Consider the following 12,137-nt stretch of genomic DNA (forward strand, 5'->3'; position numbering starts at 1 on the left):
TAAAGCTCACCAGCTAACCTGGCAGAGAGCAAATCCACTCCTCAAACATGACTGACTTATTTATTTTTGCCTCTTCTGCAAGAGCAAAGGACTCCATTACGCTCAGGCTTGTGGCTATGCATTGCTATGCACCTTGTAAAGCTGGCCTTGGCATTTGTGTTTGGGCTTTTTTACCCAGCAAAAAAGCCAATGGCTTGCACATACGCAGTAAAGCGCAAGGTCAAGTTGTGAGAGTCCAATGGTATATCCATCTACTGCTAAGCCCAGGCACGGCAGCGAGGTACGCTAGGAAAACGGGCTCCTAATGTTGAGTCAAGGGGTTGGGGAGCAAATATGGTTTAAAAAGTGAAGTTATCGAAGCCAAAAGAATCAATGAAGTCACATGCCAGCAATTTTATTTTATATACTTTTTAATTTCATTTTTGACCTATAGAAAAAAAGACTTCACTCAAAACTATTAATAGCAAGTTTAATGCCTCATGAAATAGAATGCTGTAAAATATAACTGCTAGTTTTTACTTGAAAGCTACAATTTAAGCATTTCCAAGGTCAAGTACAGCATGAAATGTAACAATAAAAGGCTCCATGAGACTTCTCTCCCCACTGTGCTGTTAATGCACCTGTCTAGCCCAACCACCTACGAAGCACTGGCTGTATTTTTAGTCTTTAATAATCCAGAGACCTTTTTTAGAAAACAAACTCCCAAATTAGTGCCAGTCCAATGTGTTTTCGGATGTTTACTCTGCACTGCTAATCCCAGGTCAAGAGCTTTTATCGCAGCATGAATGTTAAGTAAAAAACACAGTGCTGCCCACATTATCTTTAAGGATAGCCTTCCACAACTGCCATAACCTAAAAAAACACCCCAGAATGTAACTGGAACAAAATCTTTTTGACTGAGCCTCATTTATTTTGAGCTGAACAGTGACCCAAAAATCTTACTTATTTTTTCTGAAGTTCATTAAGGCAAGCCTTCATCAAGTATAGTTAGCCTAGGTCAGCATATCTTAGAAACGTTTGCAGCAGCAGCATATAGGAATACGATTTTTAAGCATCCTTTTATACGACAAAGATCCTCATACAGATGCAGATATGACAGATACATCTGCCTTTACAACATAACATGGTATGGGCTATCGCCGCCAAGCACGTTTTGTTACCGGCAGACGCCGCACCTGCAGCAAGATGATAACACTCGCAGATCTTTTTACCGCAGATGAGACCCTGGCCTTTCCTGAGCCGCCAAATCAGATGCATAATTCACACTGAGCAATATTAAATTGTTTATTCTTCCATCATAACAGCTCAAGTTTTAAACAGCAACATGTATTTAGAAATCATGTATTCACAGAAGATAGCGGCAATTTGCAGATTTAAACAAAAAGTCTAGTCACATGAATTTAGAAGTATGGAAAAGATGATGAAAATAAGAATAACACATGCCTAAAGTAAAGTGTGCAACACAGAGATCATCCTAAGGATACACAGCTCAAAAATATCTTCTCTTAAAAATTTCAACTGGTTACTTTTTTCATCCAAAATTTTTTTCTATATAAAGTGGTGATAAAATGATTTTACAGTAAATGTATGTTTGTTGGAGATTTTAATTTCTCAATCAAAAAGCTTTTTTTGCTTGTTTATTTTAATCAGAAACCTCAATTTTTTAATGGTTTCAAATTCACTCACAGTCTGCCAAGTAGGCAAACCAAAGCTTACGACCTCCATTATTTTTTGATGACTAGACTGTAAATTTGATGACGACAAATGACTCATTCAGCAAGTAAAACAATTTTAACACAAGAAGTCAGATCAAGTACGTTTTAGCTTAAGCTTCTCTTTTTCAATTAATGGATTAATGCATCACATTCATCCATAAACAATAAGAAAAGAAAGTAATTTATTTAATGTACACCTGGGAAAGAGAACAGTAATCTTGATTTGTACACTGAAAGCAAAATACAATTTAATTCTTAGACCTGCTTAAGACCACTCTAAGAGTAACAGCTGAGTTGGAAAAGTTGATTAATTTGAAACTGTTTATTTGTCTGAATCGCTATATTCCAGTTCTTTTAGAAAATGGAGACATCATAGAAATCAGCAGGCTTACTAGCAAAAGTGGTAATATAGAAGACCAGATTTCCTTCTCTCCTTTCTTTTTTTAAGAACATCTTTCTGCAAATAACATTCTGATGACACAGGATAGCCCAAGTCTTTCCAGGATGGTGACACGAGTGTTTCAGAAGCTACGTAATGAGTACACCCTGACTAGAAAAGCACTCAGCAAATAAATGGACACCCTGGTCTGCTTTCTTCTTACAAGAAAGTAAGAAAAAATACTTGAAAGCGATTAAAGGTCATGGATTTTTCTCTCCTTTTTTTCCTGAGGTTTGAAAAATACAAGTATCAATCACTTTGCATCGTTTGCACTTTTTTTTTTTTTAAACAAGTGGAACACTTATTTTTTCCTCATTAATACTACCACATACGCAGTTTGCTAGAATTTTAATGGCCAAAAATAAAAGACAAAGTTAATACACTGTTCTAAACCGAAGCATTTAAGTTTTCACATCTGTTAAATGGAGAACTAAAATTAATCAAATTATCTAACGGAAAATACACACTAACTTTTGTTGTTTGCTTTCAGACTGGCTCTCATCACCATATTAATCTGAAAGACATGAACACCACACGCCAGTTGTCAGGTCAGCTGGAACTGCTAAACCCAAACCTCTCACCCTAGCTAACAGCAGCAGCGTTCCCCCAAATGATACATCTTCAGCAATGTTTTACTTTGATCTAAAAATGATGGGAATTTATGTTTTAACACACAGAAAAAGGACAAAAGCAGTCTCATCATAAGAAGCATTCTGACCAGAATTTACCCAGAAAAGTGAAACATATTGATGACTTGGTAAGTATGGTGTGAAGAGCACACAACGTGCAATTTAATGCCCTAAAATTCTTAGTCCAAATATTTTAGCTTCAAATTTACATAGCAGCTTCACATGGAAAACATCCACACAGGTGCTTAGGTATCAAGAAGTCCATGAGACTCCTGCACCCGTCTAAATGCTTTGCTAAACTGCAGGCTCAGCGCACGGGACCGTCAGTGGTCCGCAAGGAGCTGCAGCCTGTCAGTGGAAAGCTGCTTTTTTATGTTGAACTGGCTCCCTTCTTTGTTCCCAGCTGTTACAATGCATTAAAGACAACTAAAAATACATGAAAGAAACACTTTTCCAATATTGCTCTTCCATATCAGCAAGAAGTGCAGTTGTCACAGAGCTGGTAGGTGAGCACAGAGAGGGAGGGAGTGGGTCTGCGAGACAGTAAAAGGGATTGTTTGGTGGCACACACAATTAAGACACAGCTTATGCTGGGGATGGGGAGGGATGAAGTTTGAGAATTGATTTAGAGTATATCCTGCATTACACAGAACAAGACTGTGAACAAATACTTCTATTTAAATGTTATTCCTGCATAAATCCACTTACCGCCATATAAGCATTTGTTCCAACATACGTCTTGGCTATAGAATTCACCAGCTATCAGACAAAACAGTCTGTTAGAACAATATAAAGATAATGTGGAAATAAAATGGGCAATTATTCCTCATTTAACCTACAATCATCATTCCTATAAATCAACCAAAAATTATGTAAAAGGGAACAAATTTATCTGCAAAGGCATTAAAAATGATTAAATCTCTCTTTTGTTCAGAATGAGAGTTCCAATTTAAACAAGCACTGCATTACAGTTTATGGCAGATAACCTTAAACAATTCTGTTAAACAGGATGCTTATCGCTTTAGTACCCCAAACTAGTCTGATATAAAAAGTCAATTTGAAGTAGGATTGAACGCACTCATTTTTCAGTCAGCTGGCTCAAGATGTGAATAAAGCCACATTCATCACTTGAATGCAACGAGCACTAAATACGCTGGAGGGACAACAGACTCTGACAACTTATAATACAAGGCTGACCTTCTCTTTGGTCCTCATGTTTGGCTGAGAGTAAAGGTGCTGAAATTCAAATCAACATCACAGCAAGCTCATGGGTCACTATCAGAGAAGTTCTCCAGGGAGGCCCAAAATGGAAATTAATTAAAATTTGTGCTGCACATTGTAAAAGCCCACCACTATTGTTACTCCCAATATTAATTTTTATTGTGGGCCAGTTGGGCTCCCCAGACACATCTCTCGTTCTGCCCTCCCTTTTGTCTGGCCAAAACGCTTTCATATCAAAGCTGCATATCAATGAAGTTTGCTATTCGTAAGTAGTAATTACAATATCAGCAGTTTTTACTGTCATTAAACAATGAACAATCATATTCAGATGAAGAAAAGTCGCCCAGAGATTAAAAATGAATAGGGCTGTCCCAGCAGAGGGGAGCTTGCTGTGGGGCTGTTTGTCTGGCAGCCAGGTGACTTTGGCGTTAGGAAGAGAGCGGGCAGATATCTAAAGGGGGAATTACCTGAGTGCTCACTCCGAAGTCACACAGCTTCACCTGGCCTCGCGTGTTCACCAACATATTAGACGGCTTTACATCTGTTGAGGGAACAAAACCAGATTTAATCTGTATTATCCTAGACACACGTCGTACATACAGAGGTCGTTACGAATATTGGCATGATGGATTTTAACAGGAAATATTTCAAAGATATATTTCAAATGCAACCTCTGGTTTGTAACAGTCAGTAGCACGGACGACATTATATCTGTACCTCTCAAATACTGATAATCCATGTTATTAAATCATAGAATCATTTTAGGTTGGAAAAGACCCTTAAGGTCATCGAGTTCCAAACCTGCAGGTGACACCAATCTGGGAGGGACAGCAAGTGCACTGAAGGATGGGACCTAGAATTCAAAGTGATCTTGACAAATTGGAAAATCAGACTGAAAAAATAAGACGAAATTCAACAGGGACAAGTGGAAGTACTACATTTAGACGGGGATTAATCAACTGCATAAATATAGGATTAAACAACTGCCTGGAGTGTAGGCTGGAGAAGGTCTGCAAAAAAGGATCTGCAGTTTACGGCATGACGTGGCAATGACAGAGAGGGAACAAACTCTGTCACTGGGCAATTTAGGAACAAGCCAAAAGCAATGGTGCAAATGGTGAAGCCTGTTTTAGTATCAAGGGATAGTCGGGCTGACCTTTTAAGGTTCATCCCAGCCCTGCGATTTTGTGTTCTAACACTGCAATTAACCCTGCCTCCCTCTTCTCTAACAGCCCTCGCTTAATTCCATGTAGTGACAAGAGCAGAATTTAATGTTCTATAAAAATTACAAATACAAAGTATGCAATACAAACACCTGCATATAGGAACACAGGCAAAACACAAATGCACAAGCACATTTGAGCCTCCTTCTGCCCCAGGAACATACACAGTGCAGCTTTGCTCTTGCGCACACCGTTATTCAAAGCTACCGGCTTCCACCTCCACGGCTTCTACTGCATAAACCAGCTCTGATCTCACTGTTTCAGAGCTTTTACAGAGGTTAACTGCCAGCAGCGCCTTAAAATGATTACTAATCCTGCTGCCAGCAAATAAAACATCAATGTACATCGTAAAGCCAGATTGTCAGCGTAAAGATCTTAGTGCTGACCCCCTCGGATGCCAAAAGAAGTTGGTACACTTCTGTTGCATACTGTAAAATCGACGTGTGAATAAACTGCTGAACATCCAGCCTGACTGTAGTGCAGGAAACATTGAGCATCTTTCTGTTCCGGGGATGCCAGTCAGAAAGCATAATGTGCATGTTATGGCCTGGCTTAAACTTGGGAAGATTAGAGCACGGTGGCTTTGCCTAATCACTGCTTTCTTCTGTCAAAATGGATTAAAAGCAATAGCTTGCATCTTTGCCTTCTTTAAAAGTGAACACTAGTTGGGTGCAGATGGATGAAACCCAACTAGAAAAGAACCTAATTTTGTTTATCATTAAGTTTGCCTTTCTTTAGCAGATGTTTTCTGGTACCACAGTAGCTTGCTTAATTTGTCTCTGCAATGTAGAAATGTATAACCTCAATTAACAAGCTGATTAAATGCTTTCCTATATTTGAGCTAAAAATCCAGTTTAAAAAAGGGGAGCATTCAATAGTACGTTATATACCTTAAGTGGATCCGTATGTTTTAAGTTAGGTATTAATACTGCTGGTACATTTTGCAATTTCCCCCCAAAGCCAAAAGAAAAAAATCAGTCACCAGTTACAGCATTGACAGACTCAGTTTGTGTATCCTGATCTCCATTTCATCTTTAGGAATTCAATCCGTGTGCTGCATTTTTGATGGATTTTTACCTATTCCACGGCTACAGGCGACGAGAACAAGCCACGCAGTCACAAAATCTCCCATACACTTCCTAACAACATTTTTGGAATCTGTTTTCTATCTAAAACTTCAGGGAGACTCAAATATTTGCTTGCGGCAACCCGCTAAGCAGCACGCTCCTCTCTGCTGTCGAGTGACTTTGCTAAATCTAACAAGACATGCTGAATACATCAGCAGGCTCTATCCTGAATCCCGAGAAGAACAGTACGTTGCACAGTAATCCTGTTTAACCTTCTTTCTAAAAATACGTCAGCCAATTGAGCTACCTCGTTACTAGGCCTGCACTGAACTGTAATGAACAGCAGATGCAATTACACATACAGAAAATACCGACATTCTGCACCACAAATCCAGCTGTTTACAGTACTAACACTTTTAAAAGAAAACTGCCATGTAACAAGAGGCCCTTGCTTTTAATTGTAAAGCATGTAATAAAAATAATTAATAACGAAATGGACAAGAGAAACATTTTGGTGCAGTACGGATGGAAATAGGTTCGTGGGATCAAGACCAGATCAACTGCATTATTTTTTAGCAGTGCGTGAAACACTGCGACCTCACGGAAAGTGATGATGAGGCAACATGCATGTAGCCAAATTTTCTTTCTATTAGGACTCAACCATGTCATGAGTTCAGAGGAAGAGGCGGGATGTTCTCCAAGTGCAGCCCGCAAGTCCTTGTTCCCTTAACATGACCCACCAGAGGAAACCACCATGCCACATTTATCCCGTCCCACCAGCACGGCCCAGCTCCCACCGAGGAAGAGCCAAGCCTCTATCCAGGCATCACCTTGTGTCCCCGGGGATCTGCAGACCCCATCTCCCCTTCCCTGCTACCGTGTGGGATGTGGCAGTAAGTCAATAAAAAAAACCACCTGTCATTCATTAAGCATTGCTTGATCCTGAAATCCTTCCACAAACAGAACTTTAAAAAAAAAAAATCCTAAAAGAAAAAAAGCAATCGGCAATCAGCCCATTAAGGAAAGGAAGCCTACGCCAAACAAGCACTGCCAAGAACAAATACTATCTGTCCTTGCAGCAGAATTTAAACAGCACCGCAAATGGGGGATTTACACAAATATTTGCTATGAATTCCAACGGTTGCGTTGATTTCCTCAAGAAAAAAGGAAGCGACAATCCTAGACAAAAACGTCACTTCACAAAACATCTCACACTGAAAGTGGGGAGAAAAATCACCCAATCAGTAAATTAGCCTTTTTGTTTCATAAACTGCTTCAGTTAATGGGTTAAACATTTTTTGGTTTTGGAAAACAAATGTGCATAAATAATGTTCTGCACCATCTGCTTGTGATTAATATTACTGTTTAGAAGTGAAAGAATTTAAACAAGAGCCAAAAGGGGTCATTATGCTCCCATTACCAGTGCTTGCTTAATACAAATGATTTCTATGAGCATCATTATAGAGGATGAACAAGTCCTCTTTATGATATATCTGCCTAAGTCGTTTTACCTCTCTGCAAATAAATGGGACCTCCAAGCTCTTACTTACCAGTAAGCAGAACTGTCAGAGGTTCAGCTTTCTGACCACTAAACATTTCAGTCATTTTGTTTTATTGAAAAGCAAACAGATTAATGATCGTGGGAAAAAAACCCAGGTTTTTAAAAGGTGTCTCTTGACTTTCTCTCTTTTAAAAATATAAAACCGCAATACGCCAGGTTCAAGGGAGACAAGAGATACAAAAGCACAATTTTAGCTGCAGACAGCTCACACAACGTAACTGTCAACAAAGGGAAGCTGTTGGAAGAATGAAAATATTTTCTTTCCATAACGACTCATCAGCATGCTTTTTGCAGAGGCCAGGATTATTTTTTTTAAATAAGCCTAAGTGGTCCATGAGTGTGCATGTATGTGTTTAGCTATACATATATAAACACAAGTATGTATGTATATGTATACACACACATACACGCCTAGTATTTTTGTTTGTGCTTCACTATACATGGCACTAATGCTGATTAATTCTCACAAAGCTGAAAAAGCAGAGGGAAAAGGTCAAATATGAGGCTCTGGTCATCTACGGTTCCTGCTGAGAAGACGGGAACATTCATCGTCCATATTGCACAAGTGTCTGTCCCTACCAACCAGCAACCCCTCTGCTCCAGTTAGCTCAACCTCGCGCATCACAAACCAGAAAACACTTCCAAAAACTCTGACACAAATTCAAAACCTAGTCAGAAAAGAAGGTCCCCAAACCGTGCAATACATATGGCCCCCAGTACACAGTCATGCGTACAAATACAGATCAGTACAATTAAACACAAGCGGGTAACATTTATTTCATACATCTCTTTTAATAAGGAGGTGTGAACAGAGAAAAACATACCAGATAAAATGCATACGGTCTATACTTATTCTTGAACTTAACAGATTTTGGTTTGTCTTTATACAAACTTTGACTTTGTACGTGATTAGACTTGTTTAATTGCTAATTCTGTTTTAAATCCAAGTTAATTTCTCATTACCCTTCCATTTCTACTTCTTATCCTCTGGGGAAAAGAGCACACTTATCATTGGGACATTCTCACATCTTCCAAAGAAGTGCTGTAGGTGTTAATCTTATGTTTATGTTTGATGTGGGTGTGATGACTACGACTACAGCTTTGGGTTTATTAATATGCACGGCTATCACCTCATTAGTTGCAAGGTTTGTTTTGAAGTTAAGCTGTAATATTTGCTGAAATGTCTGATCTGGAATAAAAGACTTGCTCATTGTTTGTCTCCTTTGCTTTAATCCATGCTCTAGTCACAAACTGTCGTTTGCTGCACTGCCTTACACAGCTTCTTCACGATGATTGCTTCTCCACCTTCGTTATCACCACGGTGGAAATTCTTGACTTCTTAGCCTATGCGAGCTTCCTGCACGGTCTGCGTTACATGTGACAGCAAGGAAGTCAGGGTTAAATTTTCTTTTGTTTACCTCTGATGCATTAAAACCAGCAGACAGCTGAAGGAGATTACTTTCAGAAATAGGCGTCTTCCTTGCATTGTACTACTCTGTGTCCATTTTTAAGATACAGAGGTACACACACATGTTCTGTATCTTAAAAATGGGTATAGAGTAATACTGAAAACCAATCCTTTGAGAAAACTCTGCTGAACCCTGGAATGCTAGTTATCCCCTCCATGGCATTTTGCAGTGCTGTTCTCACCTTGGTCAATCTAGCAACAGACCAAGGCCACAAAAATCTGAAGTGTGATGAAAAATCAGTTTCTGCGCTTTTCTTTACACCATAGCAAGGACCATACGTAATTCATCAAAAACTCAGAGCTGCTCTTCAATCAAGGCAACAAAACCCATACAGAAGGGGAGATTTTGTTTTACTGGCAAAGCAAAAAACAGACCCAGGTTCTAAATTTACAGCAGAACAACAATAAAATGTTACAGTTATGGTATTTATGCTTGACCACAATGCTTTCTACAAACCACATTCAGTAGGTGGCCAGAATCTTTAATGAAAAAATTAAAAATGAAAAAAAAATTTCAAATATGCTTTTTCTTTTTCAGTGTTACAAAAGCATGGCAAAGACTGTGTAGCCTACAGAGAGTGATACCCAGCCACGGATGCTCCAGCTGCTTTTTCTTTTATATTTATTCTGACAATTGCTGTGGCAGTTCTGGCATCTAGACCGCTCATCCTCTTGCTGAGAGCGGATGGAGCTGATAAATCTCTGCATCTGGCAACATTCAGGCCAGTAGGTGAAATGTTTAAACCACCATCAGAAATGAAGCCTCCTTGGTAACCTGTGTCTGCACGAGTTGGTCATGGACTCCGGGTTATTTCTGGTCTTTTAATCCAGTGACAGCCTAGGGTCACATACACCAGCAGCCTTAGCATTTCACTCGCCCTCTAATCGGGGGTAACAAAGCCAAGTCCTTACTTGATCTCTACTCACTCTTCTGGCCACAGCCCTCTTTCTCCCTCCCAGGAGAGAGCCTCTGCTCTCACGTCAGAGCGATCTCCCAGGAAGGAGATGCTGTGAGACCGAGAAGGAATTGAAGCCGATGTCCTGTTGCACAGCCGGTTGCTTGGCCATTACGCAAAGGAAGGATCAATCTCCTCCTCCATTATAAACTCTCCACAAAAGCCTGAAGACAGTCTGAGCCTAAGCTCCGAGGAGGGGCAGGACCTCAATACGTACTGGTAATTAGTGTCTCCTATTAGCTTCTCCGTCCCACTCGGCGCACAGATTTCCGGATGACTCTCCAGAGGTGCCCGACTCCTTGCACTGATCACAGCAAGACACTGGGCGCCTAACCCAGGCATTTCTCATCGCCTTGCTGGAGCCTCACACCTACTTCTCAGCCACTCCAAAATTAGGCACCCCAGAAGAAATGGTCTTACCTATTTGGTTTGCAACTTAAAATTTTCTACGTGTCTCTCTACTTTACACTTCTCTTTCAATCACAAATGATGTCGCTTACTGCACGCTCCAACTGTGCACACGGGCTGAGTGAGCAGATGGGTTAAATTAAACAGTACTGTTAGCAACATTAGGAACCAGAGCAGTTACTTTCAGACACTTTAGAAACATTATAAATGTAATGAGTTTCTCTAGCTTTTTTTTTTTGGGGGGTGGTGGTGGTGTAGGGGGAAGGGCTTCTTTGTTCTTTAAACAGCATTTTCCACTGTTTCCAGAACTGACATTGTTTTTGAAAGTTCCAGTATATCTGAATTAACTTACCACAATAGAAAAAATTTTAACAAAATTTAACAACACTAAAAAGCAAGAAATAGATGAGACATTTAAAAAAATACAGACTAGCTTCAGGAAGGAGAATAAATAGCAAAACCCAAAAACCGCTTACGTCCAAGCAGGTTTAAAGTTTCTTTAATTATTCATGACCATGTTAAAGGACAGTGGGCCACAATTTTAGAGCAACGCTTGTGGCTGTCACGTGAGATTTCTGAAGTACATAGAAGATAGATAATGAATTTTCTTATTTTCAATACTAGTCAAACATCTGATTTTCCTTGCTGATTTTTCCACTGGGCACCTGTTTGTAACCCTAAGCATCTAAATCTCTATAAAACTCATTTCCCTCTTTAGTCTTTTTTTTTGTAGGGGAGGCGGGAGGGCAATAAAAGAGAACAGCAGTAACAATATTTTATCAGAAAATCTGCAAGGCTAATAAGAAAGATTCATTCTGCATTACTCCACTGGAAGCAAACCAGATGTTAGTATGGTCTACTGTCTCCGTAGAAAGCGTTGTTGAAATAAAATAATATGGTATTTCATTGGAAAACAGAAAACATCTGTTACTCACCTCTGTGTAAAATCTTTAGACTCCATAAATAGGTAAGGCCTTTCACAACCTGAATTTAAAAGAAAAAGCAACAACACATATTAAGATACCTGGTAAGAAACACTACACATCTCAGCTGGCGCGAGTCATTAAAGACCCGAGTTCCTATGAAGAATAGAGCCAGGACCTCGAACAGGGGAGACAGAGCATCCCTTCCAAAGGGCTGCAGGACCCAGACGAACCCCTGCTGCAAACCTGCTGCGGACTGCACAGCAACAGGTTCTTTAAGAACACACAAATAAGCTTCTTCCCAGGATCCGTAAGATGAAGTTAGTTGAGCTTCTACTGAATCCCTTCAGGCATTTCAATGTATTTTTAATTCATCTATCTTTGCTGGGGTGTGAAAAATCATGAAAGACAAAGCGCGTAATGATTTGTCGTCTTGCAACAAAAGCAACCCAGTGAAATTAAAGGCCAGAAAATAAAAAACCTCTAGTAGCCTCTTTCACTTCATCCTCCCTTTCCCTTTCTTTCCA

General features: G+C 39.7%; 1 protein-coding gene across 3 annotated transcripts in view; it reads right to left on the bottom strand.

Annotated features, from left to right (window-relative positions):
• Nucleotides 1–12,137, bottom strand: part of MAP2K5 (mitogen-activated protein kinase kinase 5) — a 140,769-nt gene that overhangs the window by 67,090 nt on the left and 61,542 nt on the right. For all 3 annotated transcript variants that reach the window (XM_075159717.1, XM_075159716.1, XM_075159715.1), the window contains 3 exons: nucleotides 11,623–11,671; nucleotides 4,472–4,545; nucleotides 3,492–3,542 (listed from right to left, as the gene is read on the bottom strand). In XM_075159717.1, coding sequence (XP_075015818.1) covers nucleotides 3,492–3,542; nucleotides 4,472–4,545; nucleotides 11,623–11,671 — 174 coding nt within the window. The remainder of the gene's footprint in view (nucleotides 1–3,491; nucleotides 3,543–4,471; nucleotides 4,546–11,622; nucleotides 11,672–12,137) is intronic.

This window comes from Calonectris borealis, chromosome 11 (genome assembly GCF_964195595.1).
Source record: "Calonectris borealis chromosome 11, bCalBor7.hap1.2, whole genome shotgun sequence".
NCBI classification, from domain to species: Eukaryota; Metazoa; Chordata; class Aves; order Procellariiformes; family Procellariidae; genus Calonectris; species Calonectris borealis.